The 25,070-nt window shown below is 35.0% G+C and overlaps 2 protein-coding genes across 4 annotated transcripts in view; one reads left to right on the plus strand and one right to left on the minus strand.

Moving 5' to 3' along the window:
- Positions 1-25,070, minus strand: part of LOC118737886 (phosphoribosyl pyrophosphate synthase-associated protein 2) — a 145,754-nt gene that overhangs the window by 2,630 nt on the left and 118,054 nt on the right. For all 3 annotated transcript variants that reach the window (XM_036468698.1, XM_036468697.1, XM_036468695.1), the window contains exons 2-5: positions 10,249-10,485; positions 10,021-10,177; positions 9,065-9,196; positions 6,991-7,157 (exon numbers count right to left, since the gene is read on the minus strand). In XM_036468698.1, coding sequence (XP_036324591.1) covers positions 6,991-7,157; positions 9,065-9,196; positions 10,021-10,177; positions 10,249-10,445 — 653 coding nt within the window. In that variant the 5' untranslated portion in view covers positions 10,446-10,485. The remainder of the gene's footprint in view (positions 1-6,990; positions 7,158-9,064; positions 9,197-10,020; positions 10,178-10,248; positions 10,486-25,070) is intronic.
- Positions 18,344-21,912, plus strand: LOC118737887 (cytosolic carboxypeptidase 6). Its single transcript, XM_036468699.1, is given in 5 exon segments — positions 18,344-18,407; positions 18,494-19,056; positions 20,469-20,851; positions 20,853-21,217; positions 21,289-21,912. Coding segments are annotated over 5 exon segments (1,974 nt in total). The 3' UTR covers positions 21,888-21,912.

Raw genomic sequence — 25,070 nt, forward strand, 5'->3', positions numbered from 1 at the left:
ACTTTTTTGGTTTCAGCCTTCACCGATTCCAATGCCAGTTTTTTACTATTTCTTTTTATCTTGTACGATCACAGTACATGTGTCGGCCATTTCCTCCCCAGACTACACGCAGACATCGCAAGAATGGTTCTGGAATGTAATCCATTAGGCCAACGCAGACGTGGGTATTAAAAAAATACTTTTATTTGCTGCATTCAGAAGGACTTATATTTCTGAAAGCCAAGCAGAAACCATAACCAAAGACAGAAATTTGTAAGTAGAATGAGCTCATTATCTAACAAAAACCATATAAGTCCAAATTTAAATTTTTAAATTTTGTAGAAAAATTACAAAAATTCAAAAAAAAATTTACAACAAACTTTTTTTTAGAATTATTAGAAAAGTTCTAAGTAGGCAGTTGTACTATAGCCCATTCTTCAATGCAAAAATTTTTTTAGAAACATTCTTTGTATAGAAGAAAATGGATCCTAAATTTTACGTAAATAATAAATGCTAGTCTTAAAAATTTACCAAAATCTACTTGCGTTTTTATCGCTTCGGAAAATTTCTTGCCTCACATTTGTTTCAAACCCGGAGGATATTTCTTTGCCGAAGCCAAAGAAGGACATCCATTTACTTATGCCTATCAATCAAATCGTTTGGGTTGAGTTAAATCTAAAACTCAGACACAGGCCTAGATAGTTTTGGTAGATATACATATCTCTAGTTGCTAATTAACTTTCCTCTATTTAAATCGGGTATGGTAGCTTTTGCATATTGTTAAGCTTTGCTATAAAGTTAAGTTGCTATAAGCCTTGAGTGCTACCTAATTCTTACCTACATACATATCGCACGTTTAATAATATAGAGATGTAACTCAAAATTTACGTTTCTAGAGATTTCCTCATACAATTAATAAGCTTGATAAGTAGAACATGTTCAGCTTAACAGATGGCTAAACTTCCCAAAGATGGCGAAGGTATGGGTCTTTTCAACTGTCTTTTTGTACACCAACTGTATGAATTGATCCAACTTTGATTGCGTTTCCCCACAAAATTTAAATTTTGAAATACTTCTGTATATTATTAAACGTGCGATATGTGCCTACTATATATCGACCCGTTTGCGCAAAATTATCGTATGTTACAAAAACCAAATACTTAAGTTTAGATTTGTAGAGATAATTCAGAAATATAGCTAAACGCAAGACCTTTTTTGTAGAAAGGTTTTCACGTTCTAATTTCCTAGCATATACATACGATAATTTCGATTACAAGAAAAAATTCATTGTCCCATACGATAAAATTTACATCCAATTTTTGGGGTGAACAGGTGGATGTGATATGGGGTGCAGAACAAAGTTGCATCAAAAAGTAAAATTCGTAAAAAATTTAACATACGATACTTTCGCGCAAAGAAGTCTAAATATACTCTCGCTACGATATCGATAGTCCTCTGCAACAATGACAAAACCCAAAACTAAAAAAAACTTACTACTCCTTGTCTAATCCATGTTTAATCCTTACTACTTCCTTTTAGAGAAAAAAATTCTTTAGTTGATTTACAAGTTCAAAAGAAGAACAAGAGAAGCAAAAAAAAGTACCGAACATGCAAGCGCGCTACAATAACACATTTAAAAGCTAAATCTGAAAGATGTGCGTACATTCAAATACAAATGCACAGTGCAGGCCACGAAGCAGATGAAATGAGAAGATGCCTTCTTAAACCCATAATTGCAGAGCATCAATCTCTTTTATTTGCTAATGCCCAATGTTGACAAGCATGAAAAAATGCAAATGCTTAATATACGAATTTGGCTACAAAAAATTGATTTCATATCCAGTGTTTAAGAAATTAGAGACAAGTGCTCTGCACTAACGAGTTTAGGTAGCCTTTTTAATTCACTGAGTATAAAATGGAAGTTGAGTTCGTAATGTGATGATAGTTTGAAGATTTAATGGTCACTGCATTGAAATGTGCTTTTTTTTGATATTCGGTGATAAATATTAGAAAAATGTCAAAACCGAAAATTCCCCAACAAGTTAAATTGCAACTGCACGTGTACTCAAAAGCTTGAGAAAAAAAGGCATTTTTAAACTAAAATAAACTGAACTGTACACTATAATTAAAACATAACAAAATTTATTTTTTTTTCGCATGCATTTCCAGCCAAAGGGAAGGGGCAAATTTCAAAACATTAAGCAATTATATAATGCACGAACACAGGCAGACGGACAAAATTTCTCTACATAAGAAATCAAAACAAACAAAATTGTACGCATATAAGTAAACAAACCCGTCATTATGTACATATATTAAAATACATACATTATTTTATTGAATTTGGAAGTTGAAATGTACTTTGCAGAAGTAATAGAAGTAGTTTTTTTGTTATAAAACAGTTGGCCAAACAAAAACAGAAGAAGAGAAGTGATTAATACATAGAAGAAAATAATTCTTATTGAAAATATATACATATACATATGTACATACGTATCGCAAGCATCAATTGAAAAGTTCTAAGTAATTTATTTTTAATTTTACAGGAGGAAGACTCCGTTTTTTTAAGTATTTTGCAAAACTTTGAGTCAGCGATTCTATGTTAAATAAATGATTTCTTATTAGGGCAATTCATGAAAACGCGCAAATGCCTCGTAACTATGTAAACGTTGTAAACTTACTTAATTTTGTATGGAAAATCAAATTATTTACGAGGTTTGCGCAGTTACGAGGCATTTACGCGTTTCCCTGAATACACATATTATTTTTAACCGACTTCAAAAAAAAAGAGGAAGGTTATGAATTAATTCATCGATTTTGTTTTTATGTACACGATAACCGATAATTATTTATTTTAACGGAAAGGTGATACCTCAAACTAAATTGGTTTTGTTCCGATCATTGGATCATAAAGATGTTAACGGTACTCCTAAATGTGTATTGCAAAAGACTTTCCATAAATTTGTTCAGCGTTTTGTAAACCATAATAATTTTGTGCATTACTCCATTCAAGAATTTAGATAGGTTAGACTAAATAATGTGACCTTAACGAAATTTCTTAGCTTCTTTGGGACTTAACAAATTTACCTATTATTGAATTTAAATGAAAATAAATAAAACAAGGAGCTTAATCTTTTTAGAAATTATGCATTTTTGAGTTCTTTTGCTTCCTATATAAAAATATGGGGTTTTCACAAAAAAGTGGGCTTAACAACTTTTCCCTTGAAGCTAGCGACAGTGGTACATACATACATACATATGTACGTAAACAATTTTAATTATATTTAATTTTTGAATGCTAAGCAAAGAGGAATTGGCTTATACAATCAGTGATATTCAAAATGAACACACTCACCGGCATACGGATATGGAAAAAAAGTTAAGACACAGTGAGGTTAAGATGAAAATGGTAAATGTACAGATGATTAGAATTAAATGAAAGTGATAAAAGGTTAAGCAAGTTTGTACTACTACTGTAAGTAAGGAAAGATTGTACATTAGGGTGGTCCAAAAATGCACGTACAAAAGTAAAGTCGGAATTGTTATGCTCTCACCCCCTAGAACTGTTATATATCGAAAAAAGTCTACCCCTATCTTTTTTTTTTTAATTAAAAAATATTTAGGGGTCGCTCAAAGCGCTCATAGTTGTCCATGTATTTTGTATGGGGAAAAAAGAACTTTTCGTGGAAATGGTATGAAATTCTTGAAAATCAATATTTTTCGATCGGAAGACTCTGTTTCTCTTCAACAGAGATAATAATAATACCCAAATATTTTTTTTAAATTTTTTCTTATTATATTTTATGGGTCCGCCAAAACCCCTAGAAAATGCAATGGGGGGATAAATAAAAAATCTTCATTCGTGAAAAATGGTAAAATAAATAATTGGATATTGTTATTGGAAGTCTCCTGAGGAGAAGCAGAGTTTTCCGATCGAAAAATATTTATTTTCAAGAATTCCATACCATTTCCACGAGATGTTTTTTTCCCATACAAAATACACGGAAAACTTTGAGCGCTTTAGCGACCTCTAAATATTCTTTCATTTCAAAATAAAAAATAGGAGTATACTTTTTTCGATATAGAACAATCCTAGGGGGTGAGATCATTAAAATTCCGACTTTACTCAGTTTGGACCACCCTATTGTGCATACCGCTCCTTTGTTGGAACATCGCCATAATAATAAAATAATAATTTGAGTTAAGTATGCACAAAATGACCATAAGCATTACATCTAGATACTCGATCTTGATGATTTTCTGAAAAAGTCTTGGATGATTGATAGTCACTTAAATATCTCGCGAAATTTAACGGCTTTAGCAGAACAATCAGTCGTATGGAAGTTAAATTTATGGTGACTGGGCGCAGTGATTTTCACTGTAAACTTTCGATTTATGATAAACGAAAATAGTGCGGTGAATGAGTTATTACTAATGTGACCAACTGTACTTCTTTCGGAAGTAGTACATAACTTCTTTTACGCTCCTGCATTTCGTACTTCGAAGTACAGTCAAATGCACTTCTTTGCGATATTTCGTACTTCAGGAGGAAGATTCTTTAACCAGTTAGCGACAATTTTCGGATCGCTATCGCACTTTTTGACGCATAATATAAATGTTTTTGCGTCAAAAAGTGCGATAGTGATTCGAAAATTGTCGAAAATTGGTTACAGAATCTCCCCAGGTCCTGTACTTCACCGATCTTCTGAGGACCGGGTACATCCCCAAGGCTTGGAGGGTAGTCAGTGTTGCGTTTTTGCTAAACACGCTTTTGCTAAAAACACTAGACTGATAGACCTGTACCATAGGAAACGCGATCCCTAGAGACTGTCTTCCAAAAGCTCAATATGCTTATTGCAAGAAAAGGTCGGTGAATACCCCCTAAACACTTTGGTAAAGTGGTTAGAGGAAAACTTCACGCATGAAGATTATACAGTAGGGGCTTTCTTCGATATCGAGGGGAGAGGCAATGGTCAGTTATATTCATAATCTGGGGGTTGAAACCAACCTAATAAGGCTTATCTACAGCTTACTTCGTAACAGAACTGTCGCGGCGGAGTGGGGAGCATCTGCACTTAGTGAAGAGTCAATAGGAGCACTCCATAAGGAGGTGTTCTCTTCCCCTGCTCTGGATTGCGGTCGTAAACGACCTTCAAGAGGAACTGGAAAAAGTGGGCTGTCGGATGATCGCCTATGTAGATGATGAGGAACTTCTGGCTCAAGGTTACCTGAACCAGGTAACTAGGTGGGGGATCAGCAGCGGCTGTCATGGAAGCCTAACATTGAGGAAAGGGTAGGAAAGGGGTCGGTTGCCTTGTACTGCTGTAGGGAAGCTATCGGCAAAAGATGGGGTCTTCGCCCAAATTAATTCATTAGTTCTAGGAAACCAGATTTAAGCCTAAGGAGCCCTTGTCTGCTGCAACTCACTAGAGAAGGCTAGACTTGTAAAACAGGAATTAGCGGAGCATTAGGAATTGCGGATATTGCAGACACAATTGTCGCAGCAAGAACTGCTAATAGGCTAAGGGAAATTGGGTCCCTTTGTAACATGAAAAATAGAAAACGTTTCTCTGCTGCAGGAAATGCTTTTATAGGCACTTTAAAACACGTTTCCTCTCAAGGGCTAGTGGTGGGGGTTCTGACAGGCCGTAGGAATTTCAACTGATCCTTTTATATCTGCTGTCAAAAGGAAGATGAAGTGGAATCATCTCCACACTTTCTTTTAGACTGTCCAACCTTCGCGAGGCTAAGATGCAAACATTTTGGCTCGCACTTCTGAACGAACACTGAGTTCTCAGGGAACGAAATAAGCCGCATTCGAAATTTCGTAATCGGCTTGCGGCGTTAACATAACCCAACCTAAGCTGTACTTCTTTGAGCTATGAAATTGTTGGTTCCCGTAGTTATAACCCAAAATCGCATATTGGGCTAGTTCGAGTTGCAAATCACAACCGCAGTGTTGCGCGAATGATAAAAGTATCACGTTCTGTGCCAATTTCTAGCAATGTATTATCAGTTGGGCAGTTGCAACAATGTTGCAATTTTTCATCAGTACGGCAGTAAGGCCGCTTTTATTACGTGCCTCGAACAGGCCCATTTTAAAAATCAATTGCTTGGAAGCACCACTACGATCAATTCTTGTCGGTGCTGGCAGCTGAATCATATGAATATTTCTAAAACTAAGCGGATAGTTTGCGCACATCTCGCCGTCTTAAACGTTTATCGTATAAATTTTTATGGGTCTATCTTGTACTTAGAGAAGCGGATAAAAGTTATAACATTTTATCTTTTTCTTTCATCAAAAGAAGGGGCCAAAGTAAATGATGCTCGAGCCTCTGGGTATAATTATTATAATAATATTATACTTGTTATATTTTATATTTTTATTTTATATTTTAGTCATTACATATGTACATATGTATGTATTTTTCTTCAATGCGAAAAACGTGATTAAAAACTATGAAGTCATTTATATCGCATTTTTGATTTCCCTTCATTATGACGTTCTTCCAGCAAAACTGTGATATGCAAACTTTTGAAAATTAAAAGTTAAATATAATCTAATGGATTAATTAAAAACAACCGAACAAAATTGATTTTCAATGAGTGCAAATTAGCATAAAAAAAAAAAACAAAATGCCAAATAGTGAATAAATGCATTTCTATAGGTTTCTGGGAAAACAACTATATCGACTTGGTAAAATATTTATTTAATTTACATATTTATTAACAACATATCTGTAGCTTAAGAATGAATTGAAATTGTATAAAACATAATTTGTTGAAATGGATAAATTGCTAAAGCCAAGTAGTAAGTCGTTTTGCCAAAATTTCACAGAAACATACATTGAAGGAACTACCGCTTTATGCATTTATGTAGTTTTAACAATGGAAATGTATTTTAGTAGTTACATACATCCAAACATACTTTGTACAATACATTTGCTTGAGCAGTGAGAATGCATACGGGAAATATGTGTATCTTTTCATAACAAATATGCGCTTATTTACCTTACTGGCGGCGGTGAATAACGTCCATCGACCTCATCACTTTCCGCCTCTTTCTGTTCGCCGTGTATAACCGCAATACCAAGACGCAAACGTTCAGCATATGATGTGGCTTTTTTGGCGCTGTTGGGATTACGCGCCACAATCACCGAGTTACGATAATCAGGAATCTGAGAATTTCCAGAGTAAATTAGCAAAAAAGCAAACAAAGTAACAAACTACCTACAATTGGCTTCTTTCGATAAATTACACGATAATTTAATGATACATTAAGCAATGATATATGATTTTAGCGTAGTATATGTCTGAATATCTTAAAAGGTTACCATAAATAAATAAAAGTATGTTCGATACATAGGAAAATAATTAGGGATATATAAGGAAGAAAATAAAGTTTTAAATAAAAAAGTTACTCATACGGATCAATTTGTACATTAAGTCCTTCTTGTTATGCATATTCACACCTTGTTTTGAATGTTGGCAGGTGTTTCAAAATGATGTACTTTTTTAAGCTAAATGTATACAATGTGATAAGTGATAATTAAACCTATCTAATTTATCGTATTCGAAAAGCTCGACGTTTTTTTTAATCATCGCATGGAATGTCGCAATTGATAGTTGCATATGAATGGAATGGTTTTGTTGATTAATTATTTTAAACTGCCTCCACTGGATTTCTCCAAAAGTTGGCTTGAACAGCAATCTAAGTAATCAATAAGATTGCTTACAATGCTGTTCGCGCCTTATTTGGTTGTTTTAAAAATTACTGAATCATGTCTTTCGAAATCACAAAATAAAAACGAAAGATACGAAATACATTATTCATAAATATTTTAAAACAATTTTTTTTTAAAGATCCTTTCAATAAATATACTGCCTATATACATCGGAAGTATTTGTGCAAAAATATCTACCTAAACTAGGCAAAGTAAAGTTTTCTAAAAGCTTAAACAGACGGCAGCGTTGATCCGGATCAACTCGTCTTAATCCCGATCAACTGCAGTTCATTCCCGAGTTGATCCGGATCAACGCTGCCGCCTGTTTATGCTTTAACACAGTAATAAAAATAAAATGGGGAGAAAACTCAAAGTCGAAATTGCTAGATTTGATAGCCCGTTTGTTCTTAAATTTCTAACCGATTTTAGTTAAGAACATCATTTTATAAAGTAATTTTGATTAAATAATGTCAAATATATATAATAAATTATATAATTCAACAACATTCTAAATTATAGAGAAACGGAAGTTGGAAAAGAAGACAATATATTTAAGTGAGAAGTAGAAAATTAAGTGCTTCATATATGTACAAATATATTGTACTAGCTAGCAGCCATGCAAAATGCACTAAATCTCGTAGGTATAAGAGTAGTAACTAATACGGCGCCTTATTGGAATAAATATAAAACAAGATTATAAGCAATCATTGTTTTTATGATATTACTATTTCTGCGCAATTTATCGTGCTTAATAATCTCTTTTTTATTTTTAATAAATACGTTTAAGGAACTTGAACAATTATAATATAAATTATTGTATATTCCCTGCTTACATGCGCCACAACTACGATTAATTCGTTGAACTTCCATTTTGGTGAAAGTCAGCGCATATCCTAGCATTTAAAAAAAAACCAACGCTTGAAACTCGACATTGAAAAATCTATAAACTAATGGGTTTTGAGAACATATATTAGCTCAAGGTCAGAATATTAGAATTTTTCTGCCATACTGGTTTTTAGCTACGGAAAAACTATGAAATCCCTTCAATTATAGACACATAAGCTTTGTACGTACTTTAAGCGAAAATAGTTTAAAAGATGATTTAAATATATGTAGATCAAGAATATTCTTCTTGGTTAGACGAAACACTTAATTCGCATAGTCCAGAATCCAAAGACATATATACAGTATTACATAGTACATACTTTCATAAAATAATTATTGCTTTGAGACTTAAAAAAAATTTACAGACAAACTAATTACGATAAATTTTACTCTACGTTAATTTTTCTGATTCAAGCCGAATAAACTACTACTTCACAGTCATACAGATTATTTAATTATTGAAAATTTGCACATACACTCTCCTGTATATATTGCAATAGAAATGGTGAAGCTCGCAAATTATCAACTGGTATATCGAAAAATCCTTGTATCTCTTTTTGATGCAAATCCATTGTGATAATATGCGTTAAGCCCGAAGTGCACAGCATCTAAAAATGCAAGAGGATTTAATAAAGGCCACAGGGAATAGTGTTTGAATGAAATATGGAGAAAAGTGTTGGAATGATTTGTTAAGAAAAAATGGTTAGAGAAGCAGTCTCTAGTATTTAAGTGTAGCAATATCTGATCATGTTTTGTAGCTTCGGCAACATTTTCCTAAATTTAACGCGAATGTTTTTACTCCACAACAGAAGTAGTGCTTTTCAATAGGCAACAAATTAAGTGTTTTATAAATGCGATCTGTTTCTAGAAAACCTGCACTTATATTAACTTTAATATTTAACACATTTTTTTAAAATCTACATACAAAAGTGACTGTTATTGATCAGTAAATGGCAGCTTAGAGTAATGAATGTTTTAAGGTTTTTTTTTTAATTTGCTTCTGCTTACAGTCAGATTGGCGTAAAGCTTCGCGCTATTAAATACATACATAAACCAAACGTTTTCGAAATTTGTATACAACTGAAACATCTGCACAGCGTATATTGTAAAAGGAAAATGTAAAAAATCACTCTCAACTCCAGGCTGAAATTGAAAAGTCTCCGTTAGAGTTATGAAAACGTACCGCAATCAAAAATTAATCCCAAAAGCTTTCAAAATACACTTTGTAGGTTAAACCTTTTTTTCATCATGCTTTATACCTTCATCGATTGGCAAATCAGATCACTTTAAGTTTTTTCCTAGTGTTTTTTCTCCAATGACAAAGTAACTTGCTTTCATTTTATAACTTTATCCCCACCATATCTATGAATCATAACAAATCTTCCAACATTTTTCTTTACATGAATGTATGTATGTATGTGTATGTAGAAACCTTCGCCAACAATTTTGACACGATACAACCACGTTTTCGCATTTTGCATTGCTTTGAATAGGGTAAATATGGTATAACGCCAACAATGGAACGCGCTGAAGATGTTCTACAAGCATAGGCCATTATGAGCAGCTCCATGATATTGTTATTGGCATCTCTATAAATGCAGAAAAGAACCATTAGAAATAATTAAAATAAATTATAAAAAAAATACAAATTTGTACATACTTAGTGCCCGTTTGTATGATATAGATATCCTTGCCACGCACCGAGTCGCCAATTTCCACCATAGTCTCACGATTTGTTTTGTGAAATACCGAGCAACCGCCACTCTTAATACCCATACGCTCGCCCACTTTATTGGCCAGATCTGGATGGGAGTTGCCATGGATTAGCACAATATCCGAAGCGGATGACGTATCCATTTCGCTTCTGCAACGTTTTGGTGGACGCACGCTGCCCAATCTGTATGTAAAATTGAGAAAATTATGAAACATTTTTTTTAAAACTTGTAATAAATTTTATTTTTCTAAACTAGCAGCAGGGAATTAGCAGTATACATTAATACCATTTTTTCCACCATTTATTTAAAGCACATTGCGCGACGAATTGTGAATTCAATATCCAATAAATACTAGCTTACATTATAGCAAATTTCGTGCTGGTGCATTGCACACGCCAAAGCCATCACAAGTCAAAGCCAAAGTCAATACGAAATGCCAAAGGTAGGTCAATATGACATGGAAGCGTTTGCAACTAAGTTACATACCTATTCCAAACAATCATTGTTGGTTGTTATTTATACGTGGGTGCAGAGAAATCGGCAGGAGTGTTTGTTTGGTTGTAGCGGCGCACTTTATTGCATGAAGGTCACGTCCATGACAAACGTGCAGGATAATGGGAGCGATTATTAGTTTTCATGCAGTAGCTGTTCGGGGTTGTTTACAGATTTTTGCATATTATATATGTATGTACAAAGAGCACATTAAAGAGTGTTTAGCCAAAAAACACTGTTCTTCTTTAACCGTTAGGCATCGTTATTTACTAATTAGTTGGATATGTTTCACAGTTTTTATGCAGCTATTCTTTGCCCGCACAGATATGTCAAGATGCGAACAGAAAATAAATACACCTGACTGAGCAAATTGTAATCATGGTAACAGCAACTTGACATTGTGATATTGGTAATAAACAAATCGACTAATTCAACGACGATTCCACTGTCAAGTTTGTCATCAATCAAACAGTTTTGGCTCTTAGGGCCAGTTGTTCAATGTCTGGTTCTCACCAGTACATCATTATTGACGATTTCAACATTATGCGCATAACATGTGATCGATAAAGCAGTCGTTGTATTTAAACGGAGCTTCTACCTATGATTTGTGTTAATCAGGTATTGAACAACCGGCCATTTGCCTAATATAGGTACACACATATATCAGTAAAACAAAAAAAAAACGCATATGGTCCACATTTTTGTCTTTAAAGTTACAATGTATATTAACAAATTATGTATATCAAGAGTTTTCGGTCACAGAAATATTTTTCTTCACTCGTTCCTCGTTCCCAAAATGTTTACCATATAATTTTACAAGCTTTTGAGCATTAGTGTTGAAAGTTGAAAGTCATCGTTAATATTTTTTTTTTTTGTGGAATTATTCCATTCACAGCTCCCAAAAACGGCCGGATAGACTGAATTCAGTTTTAATTAGATATACCTACATATGCACGTAAATACATGCTCTTGGCGATGTAGAAAAGCAATAATATTCTGTTAATATTCACTATAAAAGAAAAATATGCTGCAGAAACCGGTATAGCTTGAAACCTTCAAATAGAATTTTGTTAAAATTACAGTTGCACCTCGAATATCCGGGTTGCTCGGAACCAAGGTCATCACGGTTAATCGAATATCCCGGTTAAAATAGTTTATAATACATACATATTTATGTACGTAGATTTTCACAAAAAATGTAGAAGTTGACACATGAAATTTTACACACCGAATGAATGGAGATAACATTTGATACGCAACTTATTACGTAGGTATTAAAAAGGGAAATCCCGAATTGTACGCAGTAAAATAAAAGAAAAAACACATGCATCACGGATAATAGAGGTGGATCACGGTTAATAGAGATTAGAAAAGTGTTTCGCGTATAATAGAGGTGAATCAAGGATATTAGGGGCAAAAAATCAGTTATTCCCCATCGCGGCTAATAGATGTTCCCGGTTAATGGACGACGGGATAATCGAGCAGAAAAGAGTGTTACGCAGGTGTACATGGCGTATGAGTAACATTCTTTCCTGCTCGTTCATCATTTGATCACTCATTCTTCGTTTATTTTTCTATCGCTTTTCTTCATTAGTAGCTTGATTTTTTTTAACAGAAAAGGTTTTAACACAATGCATTGAATCTATCAGCCTTTTGGTGCCATCGGAGGTAATTTTGTGCCAATCTCTCTCTATTTTGATTTCAGATACCGTTTGCTAGAAATTTTGTAGTTACGAATTCTTCGCTCTAAAAATTTTCAATGAAAATTAAGTCCTATGGGCAGCGTGCAAACCTTATTTTTATTTTAGTGTGGTAGAATTAGCAAAAAATGTGGTAGATTTGAATAAGATGTGGTAGATTTTCCAATTCATAATTTTAACGGGTATAAATTAGGGCGGGTGAATTTTTTTCAGATTTCTTCGGCAAATATTTTCATATGCTATACGCTCATAGTCGAAAAAATCTCTTATACAAATTGATCCGCCCTACATAGTATACATACATATATCGTATACACAGAGTTTGTAATTAACAAATAAGTATTTCGGCGTGTTTTGCCAGACTTAAAATGTCTACAGTTCTGACCATGGTTGCCGCTCGCCAAAACTTTTTCTACCAAAATCTCTTAAGAAAAGTTACCAAAATCTTTTTTCACCGAAAAAAAAAACATACACAGACTAACAGTGTACTTCTTACTTAAAGACATTTTATAATTTGTAAATTTTTTATTATTATTATTTGAACTATCGGAGTTTTCGTATATACGAAATTTACTGCTATACGGGAAACGGATGTAGTTTAAGTACGACTTGAATAATTTTTAACGAATTGCTTTTCCATAGCAAGGTTATTAAAAGCGCCGAGTTTGGTAAAAATCGATATCGATACACATTTGTGGTGGTCATATTTAAGCGGGCGGTGCTACACCCAAAATCCAAAAATTTATAGTAATCAAATTTTCTGCTCAGTGGTTATAGCAATAATCGATTTTGAGTCAATTAGCATCAGACGGTTACTGATTTATCGCAGTTTTCGTGTTTCTGTAAATTAACGTTATATGGGAGGAGGGCGTGGCTATTGCCTGATTTCAAAGATTTTCAACCAATTTCTTAGCTGGATCATAAGCTAGGCTCGTACCGCGTTTGTTAAGGATTGGTGAAGCGGTTACTAAGATACAGTATTTCATCATAAGTGGGTGGGGTCACGTCCCTTTTCCAAAAGATTCATAATAATATCATTTTGTACCAAAATTATACTTCACATACAAGTTTTCAACAATTTGGATCAAATATTTACCGAAATCTCGCAGTTTTTACATTTTTCGAAAATACCATGCCACGTTGACAATATAATCCTAAAAGCTTATTAGGCAATGAGCTTTATCATCATATCAAGCACTGATTAACTTGTACTCAATGCTGGTACGGCCGTCACTGGAATACTGTTCAGTTGTATGGTCTCCATATATTGATACGCTTGTTAACATAATTAAAAATATGCAATAGAAGTTCTATAAATTTGTAAATTTCATCGACCGTCGTAACGGCCGAGCATGCAACGCAAACGCAGTCACGGAACGATTCAATTTAAAGAGTTTGACCTGCCAAAAACAGATCAACGCTTTATCATTCTTTTTCAAAGTGATCAATGGGCTCATTGACTCTCCGGAGGCGCTTGAAAAATTTAGTATAGTCTGCTTTTATACACGCCTGAGTAGGAACCGTCTACTCGTCACGACGAAATCAAATGCCGCTCATTAAATTCTTTGAACAACACGCAATATTTACATACATAGTACGTACATACATACATACATTCATATGAACACACTAACGAATTCCACGAAACAAGAAAGTGAAGCTATTTCACAGCTATCCAGGCTAAGATAACGAATAAGCAATTAAATGACTTCGTTAAAAGTTTGCCCCAGTCAAGAAACTGCAAAACTTTGCGCCTATTCCATTTGCACTATGTAGCCGCTCAACTTAACACATACACACCAAGTTTACCCACTAACATACAAATGATACGACCATACCTTAACTAAAAACAAAATTATTTCTTACATTTAAGCCAACGAGTCACTGAGGAGTACAAACAAGCAATGTTAGCAACTGAATAACAAAGCCATCGCAGCAGTGTAAAGGAATGCAAACAAATACCGACACAGGACACCCAGTCAGCACACATGCACGTACAGATGGCAGGTAGCTGGGTAACAAAATGCGACGCATGGAAATCCAGATATCGACCAAACAACGTCACTCGCCACTAAAAGGCGTTAGTTATTACTGAGCTTCTGGCCTTTGATGTTTGCTCTTCGAAGCTGTCGAAACCGCAACTAAGACTGACACAAAAGTGCAAAAGACCTTAAAGTCAGCGGGGCTCGGTTCTTTAGGTTTATCCTGCAGCAGTAATCTAATGCTGTCGCAGCCGCAGCCACTAAAAAAGATACATACAAGCACTTCACGAAGGATAGTGACTTACTAACTTGCGATTGCAACTTGCTGGGAGGAATTCACCCATCCTCCTCCTCCACCCACTTACGCGATTTCAGTAGCACATTTGTTGCACGCCTTCAAGTGTTGTGTCTAAGTACTCGGTGCGCGAGTGTTACGTGTTGTAAAAGCTATTTTTAACATAAAATGCTGACAAAAATGTGTGGCGGATAAGTGCAAAAAATGTTAAATTAAAATTTACGATTAGCACGCGAATTCATAAGTGCAATAATCCTTTGTTAAGAAGCCTAGAACCTGCGGTTAACAAAAGTGACAGTGCAGCAAACTTATTCTTTGTAGTAAATGAGTGTGTGAGAGTGGCATTAGTGCCTCCTATGCTTTGGCAAGTGCACATAAGTTTTGGAAACTTAGCACATACATATGTATGTATGTATGTATATGTATATGTACAACAAATGGCTAAACTGGCATGCAGTGAATCTTTGATGGCTTAGAAAATATATCAACGAAAAATGGGTGATTCAGGTAAGTTTCAAATGTCGAAGTCCCAGAATATGGATTGGTACGCATGCCCTGAATGAAATATAAAATGCATAAAAATGCACATAATATGATGAAGCAATTTTTAAAATTCATCATCATAACATAGTTATTTTATGAGCCGTTTCCCTCCTAATCAACTACGTTAGCTTTCACAGTGGCTACTTGAGGCGTTATACATAAGTATGTTTACCTTTAGTCGCAGCAAAATTAATAATTGTCTTAAAGTTTTGTTTTTGGTATGTCACTGTAATTGTTCTTTAAAGATTTTAAACATTCTAAATACTTATGGCCTTATTCATAAAAAATAAAGTAGCTTTAAAAAAGGTTTATAAACTGAAAAATGTATGAAAACGTCAATTTATAGAGCTCTTTAAACTTACTTTATTTTTTATGAATAAGGCCATAAGTTTTTGACGAGTTTGTAAATAATTTTTCATTAGTTAATTCAATAATTGTGAAGCCCTTGGGTTTTGGCTCTGTAGCGCCTTGTTTTTTCATACACTTGCGGTGGCAATGATATATCAACATCGGTTTATATGCATAGAAAAAAAAAGTATGTATGTATGTACAGTGAGCCACAAAAATAAGTATACCCTGACGTTTTGACGATTTTATTTATTTATACATATATGTAGGGTGATCCATCTAGTCCTTGGTTTTTTAATTTTAAATATATCAATTAAAACAGAATTGAATGTCTGTTGAATTATCACCCGTGAGAAGAATCTCTGACATTTATTTATTTTTTAAATAATTTCATGTATATGTTGGCCGCAGACAGATCAAAATCGTAAATAACGAGCGCTACCGCACCTTATAACTGCCTTTTTTTTGCCTGAACTGAAGCAAGTGATGTCGGCAACATTTGGTTTCAGCAAGTTATCGTGCGATATCACACCTGTGGATTTTCTAGTTGGGTTTATATGAAGTCAGAAGTCTTCGTCGATAAACCAGCTATAATTCAAACCTTGGAAGCTAACATACTCGCGTAATTCACGCAATGCTGGAGAAAGTAATTGAAAATTGGACCCTCCGAAGGGAACACCCACAGCGTTGTCGCAGCCAACATTTCGATGAATTATTAAAAAAAAATTAAATACCAGAGATTCTTCCTTCGTGTTTTCTTAAAAAAAAAAAAAAAGGTCTGGATGGATCGCCCTATATTTTCCATGCCAAAATGTTATTTTTTCATAAAAATATATGTATGTGTGTAGTTCATTCAAAAGCCACACGAATAAAGTATTTTTTAAATTTCGAACAAAACTCGTGAAAATGCAAGAAATTTTCATCTTTTCAATTTGATTTCTTAGAAAAATGTTGAGTAAGCAGTTGTATAAAAAAGTGCAGTTTCAAGTCGTTAAAAAATTGCCGTCGATTTTAGATTTTTTTGCCGAGGGTGTTGCGCATTTTCTTTTAATGGGCTTTTTTATCAGACGGATGATGCGTTGTTGTTGTTGTTGTTGTTGTAGCAGCATACAAGTTCTCCAAAGGGTTTTTGCGGAGTGTTGCTGGAGTGACAGTCCTTGGCCAGATATAAATCTGGGTCGTTCCGGTTACGTAGACCCGACTGTCGTGGGAACGACGGATGATGCGTCTAACCCCTCGGCTACGATGGTCCACAGTAAACTGAGAGAAATATATACATACATATATGTGCGCGTAAAACTCTGTATCAAAGTACATATTTTTAAACTGCTCAGATATACATAGATAAAGGATTTAAAAATAACTTAAGACAATTATTTTCAAATACTTTTTCAAGAGAGTTTCATAAACAAGTGAATATTTTTATTGATTCCCATTGCAAAGTATGATTGAAAAAGTTGTTTTCTCTAACTATTTAACTCCTAATATTAACCCATTCATTTTTTCTGGTATTTGTATTAAAAAGAAAATAAACTCAATAAAAATGGCTGAGTTAGTCAATTAACATTTACATGAAATTTACATTACAAATTTGACTTAAATTGCATTAAAAAATATAATTATTTTCGAAATAACTGTGATGCTTTAATGCATATCTAAAATGAATCCTAGCTATTTTTTCTGGAACAACCTTGGATTGAGTCATAAAATTCATACACCTAATTTTATGAAGGGGAATAACCGCCTTTCTTTTGTGGAGTATGAGGCAATGTAATGTAGTATAGCAAGCACACTCAAGCAAATAAGGATTACTTTTAGGAATCCTTTATGGAAATTGTGTCCATAAATCACTTCTTCACTATTTTTTACTTTGATAGCTGAAATAAATATTTACATACATATTTATTATTTTTTCGCACCCTATACATCAAGCAGGTACTACTATGTATTACCAAGCAGCTCAACAAAAACGAGTACTTTATACGTTTCTCACTGCCAATGTAACTGTTTTCAAAATGGGCAGGCGAAGTTAACCTTAGCACATTTTCAAGTGTAAAAGATCGTAAAAGCGATTATTGGCAATATCCAAAAAGCAATCAAATGACGTGTGAGTACTAAAAGTGCGATAATCGGCACGCACAGAAGCACCTAACGGTAGAATAATGTAAGAAAAAGTAGGCAAACGTTAAGGAGCTGTGAGTGTACATAACATTATAGTGAACACTTATTCCCATTAACATAGCTACCTACTGACACCATTTATATGCATATTAAAACATCTAACGGTTATAACAAAGAGGCTTCACAGAACTTTAGCTCGTCGTAAGTGAAGGTGACAGGCAAAAGGTGAAATGCCGCATTTCCGCTGTCATGCCAGCTTGTTGCATGAGCTGCAGGAGGAGCGCCTCAAGAAAACTGACTTAAAAACCACACATATGCTGACACCTTGTCATATATGTACATAGGTATGTATGTAGTTGGATGCACAAGTGTGTAACATGTGCATGAAAGTGCTAGCGTTTTGAAAATCATAATTGAAAAAAAAAAAAAATCTTGAGGTTACTTATTGTTTTCTATGGCCGCTCACTGAAGCCATTTCTGATTCTTTAGAAGTTAGACGCAATTTAGTTGCGCTAGTTAACGGTCGTTTTCTCGATAAAAGAAATTAAAATTTTTAAACATGATGTTTGGTATGGCGTGCGATCCTTTGAAGCATACAAGCATGTATGAGCGTATGAACGAGGGTAAACATTTTACAATAAAATTGAGCCGCACAAAATATTTAAACGGATTTTAATTGATTTCTTTGTATCATCGTCTGCACTTCCAGATAGCGAGGACAGCGATGGCGAGGGCGGACTTGGAAATGTGTCACGCGTTATCATACGTCCACCAGGTCAGAGCGGTAAGGCTAAACGTGGACATCTTTGCTTTGATGCTGCTTTTGAGACGGGTAATCTGGGTAAAGCTGATCTTATTGGCGACTTTGAGTATGATCTATTTTTACGTCCGGACACTTGTAATCCTCGCTTTCGGTTTTGGTTCAATTTCACTGTGGACAATGTAAAACAAGATCAGCGTGTACTCTTCAATATAGTTAACATTAGCAAGCCACGTAATTTATTTAATTCCTCTCTGGTGCCGTTAGTAAAGTCGTCGAGCCGTCCCAAATGGCAACGATTACCGAAGAAGAATGTTTTTTACTATCGTTCGTTGCTGCATCAAAATCATTATGTGCTTAGCTTTGCTTTCTCCTTCGACAAAGAAGAGGATGTGTATCAATTTGCAGTAGCGCCACCTTATAGTTATTCACGGCTACAAGCCTATTTAAATGTGATCGATGCGCGACAAACGGAGCAACGGTTCGTGCGTAGTGTGCTGACAAAGAGTCTGGTAAGAGTAAATACATAGTAGCTATAATAGTATGTATGAGGCCATGTGAGCTATAGGTGCCAATCTACAAAAGATTCTTTTTAGTAATATGAGAAAGAAGGATCTATAAATAATAAATGCGGTCTTTTACTGAAAAGTTCAATGCGCCTACGTCATACTACCTATTATATTAAAAGAAAACTAAAAGCGCATGTCTCGCGCTATTAGTCCCCTTTCAGACACGTCAAGTCTTGCTTTCAAGTCTGCTCGTTCGTTGGCGAAGGAGGCGGGAAGAGTGGGGAAGAGTACAGATACCTCCGTACCGTCAATTCGTTTCAAGTTTTCTTGTCTCTTTTGATCTTTTCGTTGCTTCCCATTTAAGAACCAAGGACTTGAATTCAATTAAAGTTGACGCGTGTGGAAGGAAATAGAAAACACAAAAGAGAATGCGAAAAAAATTGCTTTCAAGACTTGACGTGTCTGAAAGCGGACTTACCGCTACGATTCTAGTAATGCATTTTAAGCTGTACTTAATTTTTTTATGTCGGTTAGGCTACTCTGGCTAGGACCCCCCATTGATTTTCGGCAAATTTTTTTGTTGAGGGTGTCGCACATTTTTAACATATAAAAAAATTATCGAACATTATTTTATAGCAGAAAGTGAGATACACCTTCAACAAAAAAATGCTAAAAATAAATGGTAAGTCCTCGCTACCTCAAACTTGCACTTTGTTAAACTAAAATTGAATCGGATAAAAACTGCGAACTCAACTTTTTTCTAACGAGTGTACATAAAAAGTGCAATATTTGGATGAAAATTTGCAGAATTTTCTTTAATTTTGCATAAGGTTTGGAACTCTGATTTTTGGGGTTTTTGTTGTAGAATTAACCGTATTTTTATAAAACATATAAAATAGCGAAAATAAATTATTTAAAAAATAGTTGCCGGTACCAAAACTTCATTAACTGACTATGTAATAGTAATAATATATTGGCGCTTACACTTTTGCTAAGTGTTTGGTCGAGCTTCCTCCTCCTCAAGCGTGCGGCTTGAGGTTGTTAAACCAACTAGGGGCCTACAGTTTTACGCCGCCTGCGAACGGAAAATGGAAGCTTTGTTAAAGCCGAAAAAATACTCGAAGATTTGATATTGCTAGCCGAGGAGAGAACGATGTCCTTATATCTGAATAATCAGTGGCATACAAAATTTCAATCACATAACTCAGGAATTGAGTTCAAGCAGACAGATGGACGGGCATGGTTAATAGGACTCCGCTCATAGTATTGTGACTTTTGGATTAAATGTTCTAACAAACATCAATTCCTTACTAAGTCGGTTCAGACTATCAAAACACAAAGAAAAAATATAAAAATAAAACAGATGTTGCCAAACCTAAACAAAAATAATCATTTTTCGTTTTTCTTTTCCTCAGCAAAACCGTAATGTCGATCTGCTCACCATCGATCACGTCACCGCCAAAGCAAAGGCATCACGCCTGGATCGCGGTTTTATTCGCGTCATCGTTATATTATGTCGTGTACATTCCGGTGATACACCGGCCTCCTTCATGTGCCAAGGATTTATAGAATTTTTAATCGGCAATCATGCGATTGCAACGACACTACGCGATAATTTCGTCTTCAAAATTTTGCCGATGGTTAATCCAGATGGTGTATTTTTGGGTAATAATCGCTGCAATTTAATTGGGCAGGATTTGAATCGTACATGGCATGTAGCCACGGAGTACTCTCATCCTACATTGTATGCCATAAGGAATATGCTAAAGGAACTGGATAACTCTGATGTATGCGCGAACAGCCTTTGTAATGTTTAATTCATATCACTAACGTTATGTCCAATTGCAGATTTATCAAATTGACTTTGTTATCGACTTGCACGCGAACAACAGTCTGCATGGCTGCTTTATCTATGGCAACACATACGAGGATGTCTACCGGCATGAACGTCATCTTGTATTTCCGCGGCTCTTTGCCACCAATGCGCATGATTATGTTGCCGAAAATACCATGTTCAATGCGGACGAGAAGAAAGCTGGTTGTGCGCGTCGTTATTTTTGTGAACGTCTCAGCGATACGGTAAATGCTTACACGGTGGAGATCTCCATGGGCGGCTACTATTTAAAGGATGGCAAAACTGTGACGCTCTACACAGAAGATGACTGTAAGCGAATGAATCATAAGAGTATTATGTATGTGTATCAAAATGAATGTAAATAATTATTTCGTTATCAGATTACCGCTGCGGCCGCAATTTGGCGCGCACTTTCCTCCACTATTATCGCTTCATCAATGTGCTACCAACGCCTGTTGTGTCTGAGGTGCGGTTGCGGCGGCGCAATCGCCCACGCACTCATCACTCACGTTCACGTTCCCGCACACGTTACGAAGTGAAGCCGCGTCCGAAGACAACGCGCTGTTATGCGCCCATTGCGTATACGAATCTCTCGATACATTACGACTCCGGTGGCTCATCCGATGAGGGTGGGTTTTCGCCCACGCGCCCCATAGCGCCAAGTAGCAGTCTCTTCAGTGGCTATCGGAACTATCGACGTACGCATGGCAGTTCGGCCGTCACACACGATCAATATGCGCTGCTGGCGCTCAAGTCAACGAGATACGATCACTTGGGAGATTTTGGCGGCGGCGGTGGTCGGGCCCATGCGTATCAGCATAGCCGAGCGGCTACGGCTGAAAAGTCAAGCAAAGCAGTTACATTCGAACAACCATTAAACGTGCCACCCAAACCATATTTATCGATTATTGATCTTAACCAGCTGACGCGCGGTAGCTTGAATCGAAAGACGGTCAGCTTCGATGCGGATCATCGATGATTGACGGTACGGAGAGGGAGTAAATTGCGTGCACTTAGCAAGTAGATAGATTAACAAATTTTTCATCCAAATTGATATGTTATAGCTCAATTTCATCTACTACAAATTTTTCCTCTTAGCCCTTTATTAGCTTTATTAGCTTTAAGTACATATTGTAGCAATGAACTTGAACGCTTTTCATGTCGATTTTAATACTTTTTCCGAAAATAAACTTTCTCTACATAGACCAACATCGAATCACTTAGATGAGTCAGCTATTTAATGTCAACAGTATGATAATTATAACTTTGCAATTCTTCTCACAAGCAATATTAAAGGTCAGCATTAACATCATCGGTCAAAACTTTTGTACCAGAATTTCATTTTTGTGATAGAGGGTATTTAATACAAGCTGTCGATACATATAAAGGATACCTAAAGACAATGTGCAATTATATTCTTCAAGTGTTTTGCAGCGCGAATACTCGCCTATTGCATTTCAGGGTCACCGCCGATTTGTGTATACACATGAATACGTATGTATATACATATATATTATATATTAAACTTAAATAGCACACGTCAAGTATATATGGGCATTTCCATCATGTGTAAAGTGGCCATCGGTCACAATGTAACTGAAAAAAATCGTAATTTGACAATAGGCTTAACCTATAGCCTTTAATTAGTCCTAATAATTGATGCAAAAGTTGATTGGGGACAGGTTTTCGATGTCAAAACAATTACAAAAAACCGAGGCTTTCGCGCAGGAAAAAAAACAGCAGTGATTTTCGAGGCCAATTCAAACGCTGATCTCAGCGAAAGCTGAGGCAATACTTCGATATGACTAATTTTAGTTTGTTGTGCAGCTATAACTTCTATCAAATTTAAATTATTGTTGTTTGGATCCGGTCATTTTCCCCAAGATATTTTCATTTTAAGTTTGCATTTTGAAAGAAAAAATATGGAATGGAAAATTTTACTCATACGCCATACACATACGAGTATGTACCAGTACGGCCACGTTCGATTGACCATTCGCAACTGGCTTATTTATCTAACCGATTTTCTTCGTCAGTAGATATATTGGCTTTTTTTGGCAAAAGAATAGGCTTTATTACAAATGAAAAAAAAATACAAATAGTTTCTTATTTTTGAAATTGTTTCCTTGCTAAAGTTTGTTTTTTTTTAATAAAAATGAAAAAATCTGGAGAAAATTACCTAACCTGAAAAAACACATCCATAATCCGCGACCCAATATTAAGTTTATGTGTTTCGGCGGTTTTTCTGTGCAAAAACGATGTAGTTTTATTAACTTTTAATATTTTGTCTGCGGTGGACCTTCTGGTGGAAATGCTCCTATGTACACAATTTATCGTTGCATCAGCAACAACAACAATAAGCACTTGTGCCGATGGTCAGTTCCTTGGCGTTGCTATTATTTCAAAACAAAATAATCATTCCGCTTACGTTTTTGATTTACGTTGACTTGTTCATTTTGGCTCAAATACTATTTTCTATGAACTGCAGCGAACAACAAAGACTGCAGCTGGCCAAGATAAATGAGCATTAAAAATGTTTGTATGTAAAATTGTTTTGCTGTGTGAAATTATTTACGTACATATATACAAACTTTTTTTACATTGCTGTTTTGTTTTGTAAACTTTAGTTAATAATACTTTTAAAAAATTTTCACATAACTTCACCACTTAAAATTGGGGGTTTCTTTTTGCATCTATTTTTGTGTGCCATAATTTATAGGTTGCAATCTGGAACAGCCATTTTAGGTCCTCCACGAAATAATGCCCAAACATTAGTATTCATAGGTCAAACCACAACAGAATTTTACTCAACAACCTTTCATTTTTTCGTGGTTTTGCTTGTGAACGTAATTCAATTTTAGTGCATGCAGTTTAATTTCTAATTTGACTTCAAACATGCAGCATGAAAGCCTTCAGAAACCTATAGTAAAATTTTGCAAGAAATTTTTTCGTAGAACTTTTTGCTATTCCTTAACTCCTTCTATAGTGGGTATTTTTGAGCCTTATTATTAAAAGGTTCTATGTAAATAAGTACATTAACAATGCTTGTTGGAGGGTTATTCAAAATTTTTTTTTTTTAATATTTAACTAAATTTAGCGTTAAAATTTTTATGTACAAATTTTATTTCCTCCCATTATAGGTTCTTTGAACTAATTTGAAGGAGTTATTCTAAATTAGAACATCTTTTTTCTAACTGTGGTCGCCCTTTGGCTGGTAATGACAAACCTCCGAGTGCCATGAAAAAGCTTCTCATAAAATCCATTTCCATTCGTAGGTGGCGCTAAACTGTAGATTCCTCCGTTTTTGTGGTAACATCAAGACACACACACCACACACTATGGTTAGCTAAAGTTTGTAGGTGTAGAGTACAGGGCACCCTTGTTTTCAACAGAAATATATGCCCGTTCCATTATTTCGTAAGGAAAAAGTGAGGCTGTAAAATAGCAGATGTCAAAACTGCTTGGACGCTACTATTCATACACACGAAATAATTGCAATTTATTTCTTGACCGTTTACTTAAAAGGTCCATACTTAGCTTTATACTTGGAAATAAGTAAAATAAGCATGATTGTTAAACTTAAGCTTGGAAACCCTGAATAAGTAAACTAAGCAATTCCACGTAAAAGCTTAAACTTTTCGGCCCTGTTGATCATCAAAAACTGTTATGTGAACAAAGTTAATATACCCTTGTGCACAAGTGCCCCCGGGTATAAAAAAATGGTTTTGTTTATTAACAATAATTAATTATTAATGAACAATTACTGATTTTAGTTCACTAGATCGAATCAGTAGAACAATGTCTGTAATTTACAAAAAAAAACGTTAAAATCCTTGCTTTTTTGCGGCACTTATAAGCGATTTAATCAAAAATTGCTATTAAGAGAGGAAAAAAAGTATTCGTACTAAAAAAAATCATTATTCGAAAAACTCGAATTTCTGAAAAGGAAAAAATACGTAACTCCTTAAATTGTTCAAGGAACAATCTCTGTGAGTTTTATCGCAAACTTAAATGGAAAGTCCCATAAACAAAATTGTCTAGATAATCAAAATCAGACAGATAAACAATAATAAAAACAACTTTATAACGGCACAAGCTATTAAAATACATAACATAAACAGCAAATGAAAAAATTCCCACAACTCAACTTCCCGCCAAAAAT

The sequence above is a fragment of the Rhagoletis pomonella genome, unplaced genomic scaffold (assembly GCF_013731165.1).
Source record: "Rhagoletis pomonella isolate Grant_MI unplaced genomic scaffold, Rhpom_1.0 Rhpom_scaffold_00004, whole genome shotgun sequence".
NCBI classification, from domain to species: Eukaryota; Metazoa; Arthropoda; class Insecta; order Diptera; family Tephritidae; genus Rhagoletis; species Rhagoletis pomonella.